The 23,846-nt window shown below is 37.2% G+C and overlaps 1 protein-coding gene across 1 annotated transcript in view; it reads right to left on the bottom strand.

The window, feature by feature from the left end:
• The window catches only part of ZFAT (zinc finger and AT-hook domain containing), a 96,299-nt gene that overhangs the window by 3,019 nt on the left and 69,434 nt on the right, over positions 1-23,846 (bottom strand). The window contains exons 13-15 of the mRNA XM_050892331.1: positions 15,977-16,095; positions 14,142-14,268; positions 11,320-11,450 (exon numbers count right to left, since the gene is read on the bottom strand). Coding sequence (XP_050748288.1) covers positions 11,320-11,450; positions 14,142-14,268; positions 15,977-16,095 — 377 coding nt within the window. The remainder of the gene's footprint in view (positions 1-11,319; positions 11,451-14,141; positions 14,269-15,976; positions 16,096-23,846) is intronic.

Raw genomic sequence — 23,846 nt, 5'->3', positions numbered from 1 at the left:
TAAGTAACCATTCCCATTGTTGTACACTGACTTTTCTTTTAACTTTTTTATTCCATGTTTAAAGTATCTGTCAGATGAAGAAGACCTCAGAGATGCACAAAGCCCTTAGGACTTCATATCACTTTGAACTTTCACTCAATTCATCAGGCTATACAAAGCTTTTTCTTGAACAATAACAAGTATGTTCAGGTGTTAAATTATTCAGAGGTCCCAGAGTCAGTATGCCTGTAATATATTGATGAAATATATGTGGATTTTATCTGGTGAAAGATTTAACATCTAAAGAGAATCTTGGCATTGTCATTGACCTTAATGCAACAGCACAATCGTACCTACTGATGCTGACTCTGGCTTTGTTGCACAGGATTCAGATTATAGGGATAAAACTACTGGAATGGGCTAAAGTCCTTTCCACGTTCTGTTTCTTTTATCAAGCATATCTGAACATTTTAACTGAAAGTTACTTAAACAGTGCCTGCTGAAGTTCAAGCTCAACATCCTACAAAAGTGGGTGACGCTGGATGCTTGTCTTGACACAATAAAATTTGCAACCACCTTCAGAAAAACTAGTTTATGTTGTCACAAAATATGCGTATCACCAGTACCCTTTACTAATGGAAGCTTGAGCCTCTCTTCGAAAAGCAAGGAGCTAAATCATGAAAAGAAACATAGCACTATTAACTTTCTTCTCTTGTTCCTCCCCACGCACCCATGGGTTTGGTTTTTTTCATTATTAAAGAAACCCTAAGTCCTACTGAAAGTAATAGGAATTTTGTGAATTCATACACAGGACTCCCTTTTCATAACTGTCCTCTCCTCTTTCCTGAGGCTACCTGCTCCAGTGTCAGCTCCCGTGTGAAAGAAAAGGACATACTCAACATCTACTAATGAAGATCATAATAGGCAGACAAAAGTCTAATTACTAGCGAATTCAGATAGGAAGCTGCAGTTAAAAATGTTAGATAATTAAAATCTCACAGCTTGTTATGGATCAGCTCACAATTACAGCCCTTGATGCTAGATAGCCTCAAACAAATACACAAATAGTGTTGTCTAAAATTTGGCCCTTTAATTATGTAATATACACTAACTCCTCCTGTGTTAGTGCACTATACATAATCCTCTGACAACACGCCTCAGGCCAGAAAAATTACACTACATTTGCTAAGAGCTGCAAGAATGCACAACAAAGTCTGAGAAGGATCTCATACAGTCTCACTTTAGTCACTCTAAATCAAAACTCATAAATAATTTTAAATATAGTTTTGTGAGTGTACATAAATAATGAAGAAAGGAAAATAAATAAAGCACAGTTGACACGAAAATGAAATGAAACCAGAATCTCATTCAACTCAATAGCAGCAATCTAATACTTATTCAGTTTTATATGCTTTTGAAATGAAAATGGCCAATAAAGAAAGTTAATTTAACCTCCCTACCTGACTTTATCGATGTGATTTTATTAGCCTTGTCATGCAGGGTAAAGAAGACTAATGCCCTTATTTCTGGTGTTTCTAGCTTCTACTATCTTTTTTGGACAGCTATCTGTAATCCTTTTAGTTTGACAAATCACCACATTATTTTGGATATTTACATTTCAAATCAGTTTAATGTTTACATGCTTCTGCTTGGTTCCTATTAGATTGTTCCACAGGGAATAATCTCAAAATGTTAATTTACATCCCTCAAATTGATGAAACAGTGGGACAGCTGTCATCACAATGAATGAAGTCACTACACTCAATTCTTTTTATTAGCATCTGAAATCTTTTGAAGAGTAGCATCCAAGACCTCTTTTCTGTTTGAGAGCCAGCTGAAAAGCATCTGGCTGCTTATCCTTCGCTAAAGAATGACAGCAAGAAGCTGAAGCCACACACAGCTGGCATATTAAATCAATTCAGTACCTGCATAAATATTCTTTACGAGCTAAATGTGTCTCTCACAAAAGCCAATGGGACTTTCACCCCTGTGTCTTCATAAGAAGCTCAACATTTCTAAATTATAAATATTCTTAATTTAAATATCCGAGGACCATCCAAATACATGTAAGTGACATTAAAAATGGGTATCTCTTAGAGGAATCTCTTCCTCTCAAAACAAGCAAGTCTGTCTTAATTTGAGAGAAATTAATTCAAGCCATTAAGGAAAATATACTTCTTCCAAATACATGTGACATTAAAAATAGGTATCTCTTAGAGGAATCTCTTCCTCTCAAAACAAGCAAGTCTCTTTTAATTTGAGAGAAATTAATTCAAGCCACTAAGGAAAATATACTTCTTCCCTTCCCTGAAAAGAAGTGAAAAAAATATTTGCAGTAAGATGCTAAAGCCACTTTCTTATTCTAGAGCTCGTCCTGAGAAATAATGAATATCTTCAATTTTCTTTGAAGTCAGCTGGAGTTGCAGGTCCATAGTGTTTAAAACAGTCTTGCTGGGCTTGACCCCAAATCCTCCACAGAATCTCTTCCTTGATTTCAGACTGAATGCTGCCTTTCAGTTTACCATGAAGAAGAAAAGTTAATCACAGAGATCTTGCAGGATTTCAAAACCCTACACTAGGTTACAGATGCTCCTATTTATATCGTAAGACACCACAGTAAGAAAATATACAAAATATCTACAGAAAGGATTAAAAGGAAAAGTGAATATAAGCATTCTAGAGCACAGAGAGCACCTGGAAATGTGATGTGCCAGCTTACACTGGTGCCTGCAGGCCTGTCTCTACCATTTTGTTCAGTGCCATTTGAATAATTTGAACTCTCTCTCTCTCGGTTCTAGTTTACATATAGATACATTGTGTGAAAAACACACACAGACACACATAGAAAACGCTGTAATTTGATCATATGAACCTCTATAATGAGCTACAAAACAATGTGGCGCACAATAGTTTCAGAATAATAAGAGACTTGAATAGGAAAGACTTGCTTTGCATAAAATAAAAAATGCAAGGTGGCAAACATATCTTCATACTGGTGATGTAGATTTTAAAAAAGTTTTAGCAATTGGCTGTTGAATATATCCTGACAGAAGGACTGTGACTGGCAACTTCACTCATCTGGCAAAACACTGTATCACCAGATTTCCTCTGAGGAAGTATGGCAACATTGCCATCATTTCAAGAGCTCTAACAGGACAGTAATCTTGATAGGAGATTTTATCTGTATGTTACACAGATGACAAGATCTCCACAGAGGCTGAGAAAACAGGGCCGTCTGCCCCAGTTAAACTTTCCTTTGCTGGTACTGTCATGTTAAGCATCAAATTGCTCCATGTCCTAAAGCAACCGCAAACTTGACGGTCAACCTATATGTAACTCCAGGTATTGGCAAATTTTCTAGATGAACACCAGCACCCAGCATCATGTAGGTACAAATCAGAGCCAGACTGAAATATAAGGTGTGTTGCTGAAGTACAACGTGCAGTAGCCTTTGACATGACAGCCATGCTAATATTATTAGAAATTTATTTTTGAAGATGTGTTACACTATAAAATTCTGTTCTGTGATCAGCTTCAAGCTGATGTGTAATCTTTGCTGGTGTTGCTACTGCTGTCCCTTTGAAGAAAGTGACTGTTACCATGGTAGGATTTTACTGGAGCCTGAAGAGATCACAGAATAAAAGGATGAAAGGAACTAAAATAAAGGGTGAAATGCATGGAAATCCAGTGTTTTCTTAAGCTTGATAAAGATCTGCTTAGTTAGTGAAACAGATGATATACTTACTCTTCAGAGCAAATTATGTAGAAGTCTAGGCTGAAAATAGGTTACTATGCTTTTCAGGAATAGAGTTAACCCTACACTCCAAGCTACAGAGGTAATAAGAACACCAGTCCTGTCTCTTATTTCTGAATGGGAGAAAAAGAGAAAGAATTCAGCTGCCAATTACTGCTCTTTATTGTTAATATTAGTGTAGTGCTTTGGACCAGGACCTGGATTGTATCAGGTATGCTACATGCAAAAAGTATTTCATGCCCCAAAGGCCTTATAATTTCAATATAAAACAAGAGACAGTAAGCAGACACAGAAAAAGGGAGGTGGGGGAGTACAACATAAATGAGACAGTGGTAGTTTTGTGTGACAGACATTAGTATCCATATACCAATAGCCTAACCGCAGATAATTACTGTCATCATATTTTTGAAGAGTAATTGAGAGAAGACAATGAGGTACAAATTGCTCTTCATTAAAAATCCACATAACTAAGCACAATATGGAAGAAGGTATTAAGAAACTTGTTTGAAAAAATTAACGAGCAATTAAATCTTCATGGACTGAGCAAAGCTGGGAGTCAAAATCTTTACAGCTAATGAGAAATGCGACACTAAGAAAGGAGTAAAAAGTCTTGGAAACGAAAACAAGGTTTTGTTTGATGTGGCAAAGAAGTGAACAGAATAAGAGAGGGTGATGTCAAGAGGAGCAGAGAAAAGTAATCTTTGAATTTTTCTGAAAGAATACAAAAGGGGCAAAACATAATCTGTGAATGTCAGAAAAACGACTATCAGAGTTAACTGTAGCATAAAATAATGATGGCTTGGACAACCGTTTTAGCTAAGTGGTTGAAATAAGAGACCATATAAAAGTTGTCATGCAGAATAAGTCAGCACCGTTGCTAATCACCTGCATGCAAGGCCCAAGAACCTTACCTGAAGAGGACATCAGCATTTCTGAATAACAGGAAAGACTTACATCGCATAGGGTTGAAAAAGAAAGTGGACTACTGATGAACAGTTGTGCAGAAAGACTGATATAATCATCTTAGTGATTAATAATAATGATTAGTGATCAATACAATCTTCTTAGCCGTCTTCAGAATGAGCTTGAAGTGATGGCTCTACAGCAACAGGAAAACTTCAGAGGATAGATACAATCTTTACTTGGGACAAGAGAAGATGGTCTAGACTGGCAATGCAATTTTGCAGTCAAAGATAATGCAAGTCAAATGTCTGTGTATTACTTAGCATGTGAAGCTCTGGATTTTTGACTAAAGCTTTTACATGCTGATGTGCTACAAGTAAGGTGGCACAAAAATGTCTGTCTGCAGTGCTCACCCAGATATATTGTTCAGAAGAATCAGAAATTAAGGAAAAGAACAGGGAGTTGACACGGTGAACAAGACCATGGGCATAGGTTTAGTTGTTTTTTTGGGGTGTTGGTTTTGTTTTGTTAGAACAAAGACTACTGCTCTGTTCTCTAGCAGTTCTCTGTATATGCGGCAGTCAGGATTTGCTCTGAATGAAGAGGGATCTCAGTGGCTTGTTCAGACAGGAAAAATAATATTGAGGAAAAGATTTAAAGCTTTACACAATCATCTGCTGATGAGCTTCTCACATCAGGACAATAATCTCTGGTCCAGTATGACACATAAAACATACTACAGGCCTAAACATGGCAAATGAGCAGCGCATTTGTCTATCAGTATCTAAATGAAAAAAGTCCAAAAACCAGGTAACATCCAACCAAATTTAACTGGTTACTATAGTATACTGATTTAAAACTTTGGTTGAGACTAGGAATCCAAAAATCTACTGCTCTGGTTCAGTAATTTGAGGCAAAAAGAAAAATTCAAATTTGGACAAAGAACCGTACGTAGTTTCTACCTTTTGTTTCAAAGAGATTTGGTACAAGTAATACACTGCATTTACAAAAAATAAATTAATTAAAACAGAAAGTATCTTGATACCATTACACATTCCTGCTAACAAGCACTGGAAATGGAAGAGCAACAACTGTAACAAAAACTAGAGCTGATGGACACAGACCAAGAAGGGACAACTCTTCTGATGTTCTGGTCAATGCAGTGAGGGATTCAGGAATTAAGCTTTCAATGATGTTCATACTGTGAAACCAAGAAAACGCACTTTGAATCTTGTCTCGCTGGAGAATAACTTACAGACACTACACACTGAAAGAGCCTCCTCTGCAAAAAATGAGTGCTCATTTCTGAGGGAAATGTTTCTTCACAAGAAACTTAGTATTTAAATCAAACAAATGTTTAACTTGGAACAAACTTCTTCAGGATCAATTAATATCCTTATTTGATGTATATGCTAACTGAAAGAAATAACTATACATCAAGATAGTTTGTAGTTAAACACTCACTCTCTCTCTCTGTTCTAATCTACATACAGATATATCGTGTGAAAAACAAGTCTTTGAACACAGAGCTGCAGACACTGTAAATCAAGGGTGGCTGTGATACTGGCATGACTGCTCATCCTCCAATCCTGCCTTTACATTCAGCACATGAGCTAGGAAAATAGTCCACCTATATAAATAACGGACTGAACAGCCTCTGCTAGCAAAATAAACAAAAAACCAAATTAATCAATCTCCATCCTAAGGCATGAGGGCAAAAATATATCTGTAATAGGACACAGAGAGTCAAATGCACAGAAAGTAAAGTGACTTGTTTTACATTTCCAGTCCCTCCACCTTGCTATGTGCTCTGTTGCCACAAAAATGCCTTCTCCCGAATTTCTTGTCTGTGTTTACCATCCACTATGTACAATATTTCCTGCCTTTCCTAAGCATTTATTAGCCTCTTTCCTAGTTATTCTTCAAACTTAGCACTCTTTGCTTTCACCTTTTCCCCATCTTGTTACTTTTTTTGGTCTTTAAGCACTGCAGAACAACTCAAATATCATGCCATAAAGAAATATCTTCATTAGCTCTGTCAGAAAGAGATCCAGACTGGATCACTAGTAACTGTAAAGGACTCAAACTGACAAGGATACACTTCTCCTGCCATGCTGTGGTCAAAGTTGCAGTGTGGATTTTTGCCAATCTCAGATCCTACTGGTAAAACTTTATATTATCAACTTTTTTTCTCAGGCATTTGGTATGTATTACGTTCCTTAGCAGCTGTACGTTTTCATAGCTGTCACGCAACAAGATTTCTCCCAAATTAGGTACCAGAAAAAGTTTAACTTCGGTAACAGGTTAGTCTACTGACTCTCAGGCAAGAATGAGCTAAAGTCATTTCAGGCTCTAGACACAACCTTTGAAAGGCCTCATACACATGACACTATCAGAGCCAACAACGATTCCTATTTCCCAATCATAATCCAAGCTAAATAGGGTGAACTTTGCATTTTTGGGGTTTAAAATCGTAAGCTGAATCCCAATTCAGGCTGGGATTGGTTATTGCTATGTTGTCAAAGCGTTTTCTTTCATAAAATCATTCCTATGAACAAAAAATATAAAGTTTCCAAAGTCAGAACTGAATTTTTTTTTTTCTTCTCAACACCCAATTTAGGAGCTGGGAGCTTTGAACAGACAATCTGATCTTGATTTCACCTCCATTATAATGTGTACTCATGATTTAAGATACTTGCAATAAGACTACATGCAACCCAGAACAATAATTTAACAGAACACCTCAAACATGGTATCCTTTCCGTCTTGTCACTTAGTAGAAAACAATTTTAGAAATACACCAGTCAGATCTAGCTAATACACTGGACATCTTGCAATATGCTGAAAAGGACTTATGGATAAAGACAGTTTGTTTCGGCAGGCAAAAGTCTTGCATTAACCTGAAACACTGCAAGTACCGCGCACCAAAGGTATCTGAGCACACGTTAGGGGAAGCGCTAAAGCATGAAGATGGCAGCATTACTGATAGATACATCTGGATTCACACATCATTTTAAGGATCAAGTGTAAATGGCACTTTTATGGGTGAAAAGTAAGGAAGAGGACAGCTGTGGGAGAAAGTTCCAGGAAGGAAATGGGAGACAAAGATAGCAACAATATAGTGTAACATTTACAGCAAAAAATACTTTTAAATGTTCTAATAATTTAGGATTTGGAAGAGATTTCTTGGTGCAAATATAGAAATATGAAGGCAGCTTGTAAGGGCTAGCTAAAAATGAGAGATAAAGGTAAAAACTGATGAAAAAACTGGATAATTTATGTCCTTAGAGAAAAAGAAAAAAAAAAGAACAAAACAGCATAAAAATCAGAACAGCTACAATAAATGTTGTTAAGGAAAAAAATGGAACCAAGCTGCTAAGCAAGGACTCGGTGAGGCCATTAAAGAACAAGAGTGGAAATTCAGTGACAGATGATGCTGATATATTGCTGACACCTTGAATGAATTTTTTGTCTCACAATCCACAAGAGAAGTTGAAGGTCACAGAAGAAACTGTGGAATAAATTTTCCAGTAGGAAACTGAAATATGAACATGTCTTAAGATCACTTCAAGGTTAACAATTAAGAACTCAGCATAATTAAAACCTGACAAAGTCGTAGGTACAAAATGAGTGATATGCCACAGAAAGCAACTCAGTATTGAAGAAAAAAGAAAAGCTGACAATTTTGAATAGGAGAGGATTACAGTCACGTTAATAACTTTTAAAGGCTTCTTTCCCTCAAATTGAACATGGATGTGGCTGTAATTCTGAAGCAATCTTCTGGTGGGAAGACAAGAACTGGAAACTAACTACAGCTGTATAACAGATCAAACCGACTTTGATATAACACTGATTTATATAGAAAATTAAAAGAGAAAAAATTAAAAGAGAAAAAATTTAAAAGAGAAATAATCATCATCATCATCATCTACAGACCTTCCTTGGTCCTCGTCCTACTTCCATAAAGCCCACTAAAGGTAACTAAGCAGTCAGTCAGCTCTCAGTAGGCGTACTGCCACCTGATCCTCCCCTGGGAAATCACAGATCTGCACACTTCTGCACACACAAAATGAAAAGTCACTGAGGCTACGAGAGAAAGAAATGAGTAGGCATTCCAGTACATGCAAGAAACACGTTAACAGAGGAACAGTGCTTTGAGCATCAAAGTAAGGCATTAGTAAAATCCAGCGTAAACAGAGGTAACACAAGATCACTCAGCTTGAGATGTACTGAAATTCTTCACCGATTTTGCTTCTGTGCAACTTCAAGTTAGGGGAAAAAAGGCGTTTTGTATTAACAAGACTCTAAAGTGGGGGGGGAAGAAAAAAAGAAAAGCAGCAAAGAGATTCTGTGCTCTGGGAATTCAATATTTCATTTGATATAGGAGTGGAGCTTGTAACAGTTTGACATCAGACCAGTGAGAGTCATTGATGTATACAAGGCAAGGGAAAAAGAAGTGATCAATGCTCAGCAGCTTGTAAACTCAAAAGGCTAGAAATATGGATTAAAAAGTGAGGGAGAAGATTAATTTGGAATGTAAACATTTACTTACAAAAAGCTATCAGCAAATTCAGATGGTCTAACAAGGAAGACGATAGATTTTAAGATGAATCAGACATTGATCAGATTTAATACTTGGAGGAGGAAGAATCACTGACTTTTCTTCATTATGTATTTTTAAAGTTTAATATTCAAATATCAAAACGTAGTTTCTCCTTGGCAGCTGCTACTTCAACAGTCACTTTCTCCTACGCTTTTAGTAGAAGGGCCTCAAAAGATGAATTTTTAAGGGAAGAACAGTTTTCAGTAATATTGACAGACAGCATAGACAAACACCAATGGCTAATACCGCATTCAACCCTTAAACAGGTCATACGTAGAGCACAGCATGCATGTTGGCAGTGACTCTACTGTTAAAGTTGTTTTGAAACTTGCACATAATAGGACTAAAATGTCTCTTCTCATTAATGACTGAATTTAGTTTTCAAATTTGGATCTGTTATTCTTTAAAAAACCCACAAACTCTTGTGTGGTTTCTAATCAAAATACCTGTTAAGTATTGCAAAGGAACATCTCAAAATGCTTTGTCTTGACATTCTGCCTTGTCTCCCTGACATCTGGGCAGCAAGTTTAGGAATTATCCAAATACTGCCTTCACAGACTACAGACTTCTCACTTCTATGGAGCTCTCATGAATTCAACATTCACAATACTACAAAAAACCACTGAACTCAAAAGTTAGTTCTAGCACTCAGAATAATAAGAGTTTTGCTTCATTCAAATAAATAATTAAACTCTTCAGGAATTTAAGACTTCTCATGTACTTTCCTTCCCCCACCTATCAATCACATTGAGTGCAGAGACTCCAATGAATCAATGAACAGAATGGGAAAAGGGGTAAACAGGTATGATGGAACAGGAACAAGTGGAGCTTGGAGAACACTGTGAGGAGAAACGTTAGCAGACACCTGTGAGGAAGAAATACTGAGCAAAAGTCTTGATGTTTGCACTCAACTGCCATCTCAAACTGAAAATTATTTCCTTTTACTTGCCGATTTTGCGTATCTTATCATTCTTAATTTCTAAAGTGCTTTAGTAATAGTGTACATTGCAAATATTTTTAGCAAAAACTGTGCAGTACCAAACTTCAAGAAAAATATACAGACATTAAAGTTACTTCTACCAATATCTTATAAGGTTTGTCTCATTTTAAGAGGAACTATATTGCCTACCACAAATTATGTCCCTTCATTATCAGTTGAATCCAGCATTTTTCTGGAAGGAGAATTCCTGCAAGAGCCTGAAATTAACAATCAGTCTTTTTTTTGATATTGATCTATATCTTTTGGTCTTGCACAATTTCCCTGGTAACAACAAAAATAACCACAGATCTTTTCAACCAACTACAACTCAATCGATTTTTTCTTTCTTTATCTCAAATGTGGGTGGTCACACTGACTTTTGTCTCACATAAGCAACTGCTCTAAGGAGCACCTGCAATATTCTTCTCGGAGCTGTTACATGCCTGCAGATCATTTGTCTTGCAACACTCATTAGAAAGGCAGTGTGAACTCAGACTGAGGAGAAGTCTCATTTGTCCCCAGGGTACATGACTTCAGGTCCCTACAAGTCTGTCAAACTTCAGCCACAGGACAGCACTGCAAAGACTAACGACAATGGCTCATCTTTGGGTCTGCTCCTACAGCACTATGGTTGCAGAGCACGCACAGTTCTGCACAAGCAACGTCCTTTCACGCTCTTCTGTATCTGGATGAAGGCTGTGCCAAGGACCTCCTGATTCTTTTAGATGACAATGGAACTAAGTGCCCACGCAAAATGCAGGTATGTTATTTTAAAAAGCCTGAAAACACCTGCTAGAAAAAAAAGCTGTATTTCCACACACACACACGTATGTGTATTTGTTCACTCGTATTTTCTATACACGGAAAAATGTATGCATTTTTGTATGTATAAACATGTAAGTGTATATATGTATAAACATGTATGTGTGTGGGCATATAAACACATAGACACACAACACATAGTGAAAAATTAGTTTAGGAAAAATTCTATACGTGTCTTGCACGGACATTCAAAATTTAGGCCTTGCAAAATAATACTCATTTCACAATAAATATATGAAAATTAAATATAGCTGGTTTAGAGAAGAAAAGAGCTCTTACCTGCTTTACCACTGTCACAGTGCCAGGTGCCATGGTAACTACAGAAGCAACTGCAGTGGCATCATGGGTTTCCGAACCCAACTCAATGATTTGCTGCAGGATGTTAACAGCTGTTGGATCAAGTCTTTCACCTTATCAGAAAGACAGTAACCGTAAGATCATTACAGTAAAATAGCTCTAAGAATAAGTGAATCTAAGTGCTACAGGCACACTTTCCCGTCCTGCCTTAACCCTGACTCACAGCGCTGTTTATAAATTTCAAATAGCTCAATAACATGACACTTTAATAATAGATCTATGGCAGGATAGTATTCACAAAACAAATTTGCCCGAGGAATGCATGAATCAGCGAGTGAAGCCGCACTGATCATTTTTACACCTATTTGAAAGAGATCTAAAAGAATACATTGAATAAACAAACAATAGGTACAACTCGTAGCAGTAACTGTAGATTAGGAAGCTGCAAGACTTTACAAATCCAAATGCATATTTGCCAGACATTCAGCTTAAATAGAACCTGAACTCCATACCTATAACCACAACAGCTACTTGGTACATTACAAACCTATGTTTACCATCTGTCCAGCCATCTGCAATACCCCTCCACCTAAAAGAAGTACTGTTATCACTAACATGCTGAACGGAAAAGTTAATTCCTTGAGAGAGCTCATGCTTATCATTTTATAAGCATGGGATCAGAACATGTTTGCCCTTTTTTTTAAAATGCTCTCAATGTGTGTAGCCCTGCCAAAGGAAAGGCAAGTTTACAAAAAAAATCCCATACATAGTTGTACTCTCACTTCTCCCAAAGTGTGAAAAGGAAAGATTTGGATGCTGGAAAATGTTTTTTGTTATGCAGGAATATGAATTCCGCTCCTGTAGCCCACCATTCCCACATGCCCAGTGTCAGCATGAGAGAGATGTCAGAAAGGGAAAAAGACTGTCAGGGTCATGTTAAAGCTGCCTTATATTTGTTGTAATCACTGTTGGAACTAGGAAAGAGACAGTAAATAGAATAAAGCTCATCTCTTAACCCCAAATCCTTTCAAACTGAAGTTGATACTGTGATGGAGATCTGGGTCAGATAATTTAATTTCAAACAGAAAGTAGTTATATTTTGTTATCTACCTCAGTGTCCTGGTTTCGGCTGGGATAGAGTTAATTTTCTTCTTAGTAGCTGGTACAATGCTGTGTTTTGGATTTAGTGTGAGAATGATGTTGATAACACTCTGATGTTTTAGTTGTTGCTAAGTAGCGCTTATCCTAAGTTAAGGATTTTTCAGTTTCCCATGCTCTGCCAGCAAGCAGGTGTGCAAGGAGCTGGGAGGGAGCATGGCCGGGCAGCTGACCTGAACTAGCCAAAGGGTATTCCATACCATGGAACGTCATGCCCAGTATATAAACAGGGGGGAGTTGGCCAGGAGGTGTGGATTGGTGCTCAAACATCGGTCAGCGGGTGGTGAGCAATTGCATTGCGCATCTCTTGTCTTTTCTTGGGTTTTATTTCTCTCTCTTTTTGTTCTGTTCCTTTTCATTACTATTATTATTATTGTTATTATATTATTATTATATTTAGTTCTATTTTAGTTATTAAACTGTTCTTATCTCAACCCATGAGTTGTACCTTTTTTCCTGATTCTCCTCCCCATCCCACTGGGAGGGGAGGACTGAGAGAGTGGCTGCGTGGTGCTTAGTTGCTGGCTAGGGTTAAACCATGACAGTAAGAAACAAGTTTATCTGAGTACTGAAAAATGTTTGCTTGTTTTAGTTTTTTTCCTATGTAACTGCCTTTAGACAAGATACTACTGTTCTTCATAACTAGAGGGAATATGCTGGAAGAGTATCTGAAGTTGGATGCATTAAAAAGCAAATCATTCTACTCTGAAAACTACAGCTTCATGCTTAAAATTGAAACTGTTATGTGCAACATATTCCATGATCATGTTTATTTTAATTTAAATATATAAAAGCTTAAGAAAAGTTCTCATGAGGCTTTTACTCATTCAGAATTCCCAGTCATTAAAATAAAATAATACACAGAAATTGTCAGTAATGTAATTTAATTGCAACATGCTTGGAAATTCCATTAAAAGTGAGAGTTTTTGAAATGTATCTGTATTATGAACTATAAAGACCACAATGGTAAACAGTTGTAAAATGCTATCTTCTGATAACCAATGCATTTATTTATATACATAACAACAAAACATATGAACACCTGTTCTAGTCTCTGATGTTTTAACACTCTCAGAAACCTGGACATTTTTTCTTTTCTTCCATTTTTTGTTATTTCCCACTTAGTAATCATTATCTAATCCCACTCTTGTTCTTCTTCAATCTGATACAGAATAGCTTGCTTAGTTTTGTGTACCATCAGAATTAAGTTTGTTAGTACTGTCTTGGGAACATGGTAAATGAGCTATTCCACTGTGTCACTTTGGCAGTCTGGCTGACTTAAGCAGGGAGAAAAATAATAGCTAGAGAATTGCCATTAGATACACACCATCTACTCTGCCAAGATAGCTGATTTCACAATGTATTTAATAATACAGGCAGGAAATTCCACACACCTAATAATAAAGTGCAAAACAGAGTGTGATAAGTATTAACGACTTAAGAATATACGAATTTATGAAGAATGCTCATTTCTCATTTATCCTCAAAGAAAAATATAACCCCCCCAGGAAATAAGTTCTGGATGACAAATTTCATCATTTTTAATAGTTTCACAGGAGATCATGTATTGCCCAGTATACTCAAAAGAATTAGATATTTATGAAAAAAGATATATTTTGTGTTCCAACCTAAAAAAGGTAACTTACCATTCTCAGAAGTGTATCTAAGGTTCTGTAACGCAGCTACAGCAGCTTGAGTGCCTTGAACGTCTTCTCCAGCCTCTGTGATATGGAGATACTGAGTGGATCCTTCTTCAGAAACTTCAGCAGTTAACTTGCAAACAAAACCCAGCCAAGGCATGAATAATCTGACTCTCATTTTAGCAATTCAGAGAACAATGAAAGTTCTGAGTTTAAAGGAATGAGTTTTGGACAACAAATACTGTAACAAGAGTTATAGAAATACTGGGTGAAACAGAATTCAAGAAGAATATTAGATGGGAGTCGGGGTATCATCCCGTAGTTTTCTTCTAGAGTCTACTTCAAAAGTTGTTTTAAGTATGCTAAATTATCTTGACTTCATTTTTGTTGCACAGTTATTTTAGAACTAACAACAGACTTCTATTCTATCAGGGTCTAGTAAAGACCTTTCGGGCAAAATTAGTTTATAATGCATGTCCTTGCAGATCTGGTAAAATGCCTCTGAAGTTTGAAAATGGCATTTTGTTTTAGAAAAATTATCCTTTCCATAACTGTTTTTCAAAGACAAGCTGCTAATATGTATTCCTGCTCTTTATTTATAGCTGTTTCAGCAGCAGAGACATGCTTGCATCCTCAATGTCCTCTTATTTTTTCAGGTTTGGGCATATACTGGGAGAGTGTACAGAGAATCATTTGTGAAATGCATGTGGATACAAGACTTTGCAGGACTACATTTTAAAATGCTTGCCCTGTCTTCTTTGAATAACTGTCCATATAGAACCTACTCCGATACTTTTCAAGGACTTAACATTCTATCTGTGGATGCTCAAAAACTGTTAAACAAGGACTGCAGGACAGCTCTTCCAAATCAGGCATTAGATTTATAACAGGGGCTAGACTGCCTGAAATTTAGCAGAACAGGTCTTAAACTGTGGAGGTCAGCCAACTGCAGCTGAATTCTGGCTTTCTTCTCTCATTGGACACCAACAATACCCTACTCAGGCAGTGGAAAAGACTCAGCTTGCCAACTGTAATTTTTTCAATAAATGTGTCTAGATAGTTCTGTGGTTTTCCCATAGCTTCTGCATCTACAGTCAGCTCTGCTCTATAAGAGTAACAGTCTTCATTTTAGAACAAATTGCTATGCATATGACAGCAGAGGAAAGCTTGAAAGGTAAGCCCTCTCAAGATAGCTGCCCTACCCCACCTCAAACCGAGAAAATTCAGGTTGTTGGTTTGTTTTTTTCTAACCCAGCTTCCTTCTTAGGTCTAACTTAAATTTTTTAAGGTCTGATCTTAGTGATAGTGTGATTTCCTATATACTTTGGATTGAAGCTGAAAACACAGAACAAATGATAGAAGACTTATTCTGTATACCGGTACCATTTTTTTAGCTGATCAATTTACAAATTCAGTTTTCTAGATTCCAACCTTTTCTGGACCAAGGCATAAGCTTTTTTCATTAATTCAATATAAGTCTGCAGCTTTGTGCATCTTGCAGTTAACACCAACAAATATTTGGCATATAACAAAATGCAGTAAGTTTTTCAATTTCACATGTTTTTGCTAAAACTTTCACCCTTTCTGCTGCAAATAGAGGACTAGAGCCCTAAAATGCAAAAATTAGCACTTACAAGGTTGTTAATCCTACCAGATATTAAAGCAGTCAAGCTTAACAGTCATAGCAATGTTTGCATTCAAAATGGAGATAAGATCACATGACCTCCTGATCTTATAGAAAGTCAAGAACACATTTTTGAATACCTCTTATTCTTATCCTTACTTTTCTCCCTAGAATTTTTTAAAATCTTAGGGCCAAAGCCATGGCAACTTTGCTTTACCTCCCACTTGGTCTCCCCATCACGTTCCACTAGCTTCATTCCATGCTTGTTTTTAAGATGTCTGTTGAACTCCCATTTTGTACCATACACAAAGCTGCAAACAGGACACTTAATGCCACCTATAAGGAACACAAATAAATTCCTTGAGTTATTTTCATATAAATTCTTTTTCAAGGCAGTAAGGACCCATTTAATTTGACCCCATCTCAATCAAGCCACAAAACTGTAATTTAAAAGGGTTTCCTTTAGCCATGTGTCCAACATGAAAAAACAGAAAAAAAATAAAGTAGTTGAACTCTCACAATGCTTAAAAGGCAATTTTGGATAACGGTAATGGAAGGTGTCTGGAACAACTCCTATATCTGGGAAGCTATAGCAATCCTGCTTCCCGGCCTGCATGCCTCCCTTTGGTGGATGTGAAGTTGCAGGAATGCCGTTCCCATCTTTCCCCCCCTCTACACCTCTCTCCCTGGGGAACCTCTACCACAGACCAATTAGAAAGAAAGAGCAGGAACAGACAACTATTTGCATTAGTCTCAGATACAGCATCATTTCTGCAGTTAGGTCCACGTAAGGAGTATTGGTTTCATTTCTCAGGAGCTAGATGTTAAGGGAGATAGCCAAACTATAACAGAGAGAACATAAACTGCAAAGTAAGTAATAACTTATCTACCAGGTGACAACTTGTGCTTGCTTTGCTAACAAAAGCATTTCTAGAAGCGGCATGTACATTAGAAAGTGAAAAGTTTTTTCAAGGAATGACAACATACTAAGTTTGACCAACCCCACCCCATTTTTTTGCTTGGCCACAAAAAAATACTGCAAACCTAGGGGATGCTTCAGTCTGTGCAGAATCATTCCCACAGTCATGATTCTGGCTGAAATTCAAGTTTAGCAGCACCAATGGAGACTAGTCCTAGTTTCCAAGTGAAATTTCTTTCAAGTCTGAGGGTGTCTATGACTTATGTTCTGCTTTAGGCCCATCAAAAACAAAGCCTAGCACATGTTTTAAATAATTCTGAACTAATACTTTTGCCCTGTAAATACTCTTTTATTTCAAATCACAGAGTTCCTTAAAGACTATTTTTAATACCTACTCCATTACATATCACTGCAGCTTCAAATGTAAATTGTATGTATAGTCCAAAAATCTACAAGACTGGGGTCTCTGACAAGCTTCAGCTTTAAATATTGGTTCCCTGTCGTCTTGCAAAGCCCTGGCGTGCCGGCCTTCAGGACACAATGCAAAACCATAGTGCACTGTACTCTTTCAGTAAGTGCTGGGATTTTCTTTGAAGTGCTTATAAACTACACTGAGATCTTAATATTTAACATACCCAGTAGTGGCATACTTTAATAATTTTTTAAAAATGTATCTTCTCTAAGACAGCTGTTCTAGTTTTCTCAAGTTTCAAACAAACATTATTAAGTTTTTTGGCACATTATCAAAGCAAACTAGGAAGAGTTGACAATATAATGTCATCTTCACCCAACCAGCTTTGCTTTTGAGAGTTTCTACTGTTTATGTTAACATACAAAACTGTAAAACTAAGTTTTCTGTCTATCTACAAAATGATGCATAGTATGAATTTAGCACAGTGTTTACTGTCTGAGTATGCAGCATTACAGGTAAAAAACTGAGCATGACGAAATCATAAGCATCCAATTTTCTACGCTAGATTAAACAGCTTTTACTTCTTTTTCTTATGAAAGTCATTTAGTCAAATGTCAGATCTTAGCTGCTTGTAATTATGCAAGTAAGTATTTCTCTTTTTCCCCCCTATTGACTAAAGCAGAACAAAAATAATCTGCATGTGATAAATTGTTGCATTAGGTGACCAGAAGTCACTCTAACAAATGTAATGGCTAGGGAAGTGCGTTATGCCACTTTAGGAACTATGCCACCAGATGGCTGACTCCACATTATCATGGCAAATGATGACTCTTACCCATCACGTTCAAATGCTTCAAATATACTCTCATAAGCTGGTTATAAGCCAAGTCCTCGTTGCACATAGTCTTTTATGAATAAAGTGATGAGAAAAAGCATTCCGTTTTACAGTAATGGAAACCTACCATATGGTATTCTACCGAGTGAAAAGAAATAAACTTTTTATTTTGATAAAACAGAATATAACTACACCCAGTCACTAGGGTCTTTCACTGACACTTATTATTCCTATACAATTTCCCTTCTTTGCTCTCACTCTAAGTCTTCACCAAACTTCACTATTATAGCAGATGCTCAATACTCCATCTCTAGACAAAACTGAAATAGTTTCCCTATTAAGGGAAACTCAAAAGTTCACAAAAGCAAAATACCTTTATTCAGATTAGGACGAAGATATTATCAATTACAGAAAATTAAATTAAATATTCATTTCACACCAATCTGTAGTATTAGGAAAAACCTGCTGTTGTGAAAAAGAGGACACTTTTCCACATTACTTTGATATTGAAACTATTATAACAATACACCAGATAAATTAAAGCTGTAACTTTTGTCATTAAGACTTTAATTAAAGAACAAATAATGGAAACATAGAATTAAACTGGTAATACATAACTCCATGTCAGTGACTTGATATGAAAGCTCAGGAAAATTAATTTCTGGGTGATTCTTTAAAGTAATTGGTAACACACAGAGAAAGTCAACAAATTACACACCTTATCTACTTTCAATATCAAAACTGATGTTTGCAACAAAATAATGCACACAAATGTTATATAGCTCCACAATTTTTTTCCATCATGGCATTGACACACGCTCTCCAAACAATTTTATTTATTGGCCTAAAGTCTCCACAAGACAACTATTATTTTATGTTAAAAGAAAGCATGTGATGATAGTGGTATAACAGAACATAGAGGCCACAACTGAATCATCACGTATGTACTGCACAAGTTGCTGCACAAACACAAATAGACAATCTGTCTCCCAGAGAGTGCAGAAATATGTAAACAAAACAATGGATGGTAAGGAGTATCAGTGAAGAGAAAAGAAACAATTTCGGGAAAAATTTTATGTGACTTGCCCAGCACAAAACAAATGAAACTCAAAAAGGAAGCTATCAACTGAGCAAGTAGGCAGGGTCTCACAAAAAAATCTAGTGGGTAATCCATATATAATCCTCTTGTCCCCTATGCAGAATATATCAAATTCTTACAGTATTTATTTTCCTTTATTACTTTAAAATACCAAAATAAATGTCAGATCATAGACTTCTATTTAAACGAACAAACAAAAAAACCCCCCCAAGCCCCCAAGCATTTCTCTGATCCTGGCTGATCTTGATTTCTAATATAAGCCCAGAAATGAAATACTCCTGTCTATCCCTGGCAATGCAGTTGCTCAAATGAACATGTTCCCTCTTCTATTCTATGAATCATTCATTTATTTATAAACTCATTCTAGGAATCTCGAGTAGAGTCCAGCAGTCTACATTCATATAAATATTTCCAATTAAGATTATTTGCAATGTCTGCAATGCAGTCAAAAACCAGTTGAGAGTAGAGAAGAAAAGATGAGCAAGTATGAGGCAATTCACTCTGGGCTCAGTGGGTAACTTGGAATAAGCAGAATACAATACGAATAGATACAGACAGCTTTTATTAGACATTAATCTTCGTTAGTTTCCCTTCTCACTTTTTTCCAAACACTTTCGCTTTCTGGTTCTCCCGCCTTTTCCTTTTCGTCTATAGTCCTTTAATTTCAAAGGACTTGTTTAATATCAGGTCTGAAGGGTCTTATTCCCTTATATGAATACATGAATAATTTTCCAAAATTGCTTTTCAGATCTACGAATATGGTAAATTGAAACTGGATAGAGGCTAGTCAGACAGCAAGTTGCAACTGCTGGCCCAAGCAGCTCAGAAACACATACATTGTCATATTGCATAATATGTCAACAATGATATGTTTGTGCTGTGTGACCCAGATACAGAAGATCTTCTGATTCCAAAATCAGGAAAATTTTTATTAACTTCAATAGGACTCCTGTTTATCAACTCCAAATGCAAATCCTAATTAACTAAAGTCTCCCACAAGGAACATTTTTTTTTCCCCAGTGAGATACCAAAACATTGAGAAAAACTGACGTTGCTACAGTATGATAAGAAATCTGCAGGTGTCCTGTTTTTATTTTGAGCCCATGTGTAAGATCCATGTGATGCGTCATAGAGCAGGACATGGAGCTGGCAAAGGAGGTTGCCTGTGGGAAAAGTGCACCTATTAACGCGGTTTTCTTCATGGCAGAGTCCTGATAAGAGGCACTTACTTCATAGCTACTACATGGATTTGAAGCCCCTTTACTGCTCTAAAACTCCACACAGCAGGCGAACACATGGAAAGCAGGCACAGCACTAGTGGTAGCACAGGAAATATAAACGCTGTGTAAGCAAGGGAAGAGAAAGAAGGATGCAAAGTCAGAGACGGAAAGAACAGAATAGAGTATTTCAGTTGGAAGGGACCTACAACGATCATCTAGTCCAACTGCCTGACCAATTCGTGGCTGACTGAAAGTTAAAGCACGTTATTAAGGGCATTGTCCAAATGCCTCTGAAACACTGACAGGCTTGGGGCATCGACCACCTCTCTAGGAAGCCTGTTCCAGGGTTTGGCCACTCTCTCAGTACAGAAATGCTTCTTCATATCCAGTCTAAACCTCCCCTGGCGCAGCTTTGACCCATTCCCACACATCCTATCACTGGATCCCAGGGAGAAGAGATCAGCACCTCCCTCTCCACTTCGCCTTCCCAGGAAGCTGTAGAGAGCAATGAGGTCACCCCTCAGCCTCCTTTTCTCCAAACTAGACAAACCCAGAGTCCTTAGCTGCTCCTCGTAGGACATGCCTTCCAGCCCTTTCACCAGCTTTGTTACCCTCCTCTGGATGCATTCAAGGACCTTCACATCCTTCTTAAATTGTGGGGCCCAGAACTGCACACAGTATTCAGGGTGAGGCCGCACCAACGCTGAATACAGTGGGATAATCACCTTTTTTGACCGGCTGGTTATACTGTGTTTGATGCACCCCAGGATGCGGTTTGCCCTCCTGGCTGCCAGGGCACGCTGCTGACTCCTATTGAGCTGTCAACCAGCACCCCCAGATCCCTTTCTGCAGGGCCGCTCTCCAGCCACTGCTCTCCCAATTCATACTTGTGCCTGGCGTGACTCCATCCTAGGTGTAGAATCCGGCATTTCGACTTGTTAAATTTCATCCCATTAATCATTGCCCGATGCTCCAATGTGGTGGACAAAGCATGTCCACCACAGAAAAAAATCAAAGGCTGTTCTCTCTCATCTCACTCTAATGTCTTCATTATAAGACTACTCCTGCATTCTCAACAACTTTACAGGTTTTTTGTTTCAGTGGAAAAAAGATATTTTCAGAAGTCCATTTACCTGGCTCCCAAAAGGAAGGAAAACCTAACTAGCATATGATTAATTTTATTTGTCCAAAATATTATAAATATGATCCTTAATTTCATATTAACAGAATTCAATCTCAGGTACCTATTCTTAAGAGTGGCTATGGACAAATAATTCCTCGCAGTGCTCGGATATTTGGAAAGTTAAACAAAGCTCCCCATAGTGCACAGTTCTTCCTTCACCAGCACGACTACAGAATAGAGGCTTTGAGTACTGACCAAGTAAATATTTGGGTTTTTAACAAATAAAGTTTTAACATAACTTTAAAACAACTGCAGGTTCCCTGACAACTTTTACTGTCTGTGAAAATAATCGTAAAATTCTACTATACATTCCTGCTCTGAAATTTACAGACAAAGATCTACTTTTTAAATTATTTCTGTTTTTTTGACAAAAAGGAAACAAAGAAATGTCACAGAAAAATAACACAGGCTCAAACTCCTTAATGTAGTCGTACATTTCTCCATTATAGTGCAAGTTTAGAGGGACAGTGTCAGACTTTAATTTGAGTGTCTTTCTCTGTGTCATGATTTCAGTATTATTTTAACATCGATTAATGCCTTCAATAGATAAATGTTCTGCAATAGCTGAATAATTTGGAAATACTACTTAGAAATAATGTCATCTTAGAAGAATTATATTTAATTCATTATCTAATACAACAGCATTATTTTGGTCTCTATTCTTCTTCAACAAAACCAGAAATTTTGAAGATCCCAAAAGATATTATAAAAAGGCTGGTAGTTTCTATTTAAAAAAAAAAATAATAGGGAAAACACTTTCTAAAATTATCAGAAACAAAGTAAGAAACTCAGCTCTACCAAGCATTAAAATATTTTCAACACAATTTAATATTTAATTTGGCTTTCTCCTCTTCTTCCCCACTGCCCCCCACCAGGCACCAGAACTGAAGGAGCTTTACACCCAAAAAGGTATCCGACTGCGTAGTCAACTGTTTGCTTTTGTTCACCTGCCCAGCGTGCAACAGCAAAACTACGTATGGGAGTCAGACAACTTGCATGTCTCCTTTGCTAGCACCCAGACACTGCAAGGAATGAGTTACAATTTGTGATATCTGTATCAAGCAGAAATAAAGCAATTAGTGGCACTGACCGTCTTTTCAGAAGGATCTAGGACTTCAGCTGGGATGAAATTTGTAAACAAAAACAACAACAGCCAGGAATATAACTTTTTATGCTACTATATAAATGTGGTAAAAACCACTACAATCTGATTTTCTCTTCCCCCTGGCATTGGTGGACTTGGCAGTGTTAGGTTTATGGTTGGACTCAATGATCTTAAAGGTCTTTTCCAGCCTAAATGATTCTATGATTCTATTCCATTAGCTCCTATACTTAATCTTGAATTTTTGATCCTCCCCCAAATCCTTGTAGCCTTTACTTAGTTTATCTGTGACAGCAATTTCTCTAATTGACCAGGTGTCTATATCTAATTAGTTTTATTTGTCTTTGTGTGGTATGACTATAGTTTTACACAGACAGCAGTAACAAGCAGTTGTTCTAGGCAGAATGAGAAATTTAGGACTCTAACACAGAGATGTAATGTAGGGAAATGCAGGCCTGGTACGAGAGTCTTGAGAAGCAGAGACACAGGATGCAGCACAGAGGAGGGCAGGCATGGAGTGATAAGAAGTGGGGCACAAGCTTGACACTGAAGAACCCACAGCTATAAACAACTCAGAAATGATCAGTTAAAAATATGCAAATCTGTAGCGGGATAAAACTGGTCTTAGGGACAACAAAAACCAGTATTCAACATACATGAAGGGCAGTGTATGCAGTAAACTTGGATTTAATCTGGAGCTACAGACCAATGAAAAAGAAAAGCATAAATGTGTGTAAGCAAACATGTGACAAGGGCCCCAAGTGGAAGGGGAGACCATCAAGATGAACATCATACTCCTCCCAGCAAAGAACTCCAGATGCTGACAACTTACTGAAACCCCCATCCCAACACCAACACCAGAGGGAAGCCACCCATCTTAGGACTCAGAAAAACAGTGGAAGGGTGACCATAGCACCAAGCAAAGGAGTAAAAATTAAGAAGTGTGTGTGTTACCATTTTAATTGTATTAATAATACTATTGAGATTTCTCCTGTATATAAGTAGTCTAACTATATTTTATTGGTTTTTTAAAATAATAATTAGATCTAGATTGATGCTAATTCTTGAATTAGACTGTTAAGATTTCCATTATACTAATAATAAATTCTTGGCTTTACTTATATAGATAAGGTGTGCTTCCTTTGCGCATAAACAAGATTCTGACCATAACAATTTGTAACCTGTTTTACCTGTACTCTCTTTGTCCCCCCATTTTTCTAGTGGGGGAATAATTTGCTGCCGTTTACTCTTCAGTCTCTTCCCTTACATTTGCTCAACCTTACCTTGAGTTCAACCTTGCAAAACTGTCATAGAAAT

The sequence above is a fragment of the Gymnogyps californianus genome, chromosome 2, assembly GCF_018139145.2.
Source record: "Gymnogyps californianus isolate 813 chromosome 2, ASM1813914v2, whole genome shotgun sequence".
Lineage (NCBI taxonomy): Eukaryota > Metazoa > Chordata > Aves > Accipitriformes > Cathartidae > Gymnogyps > Gymnogyps californianus.
This window is presented reverse-complemented; position numbering and strand designations above follow the sequence as displayed.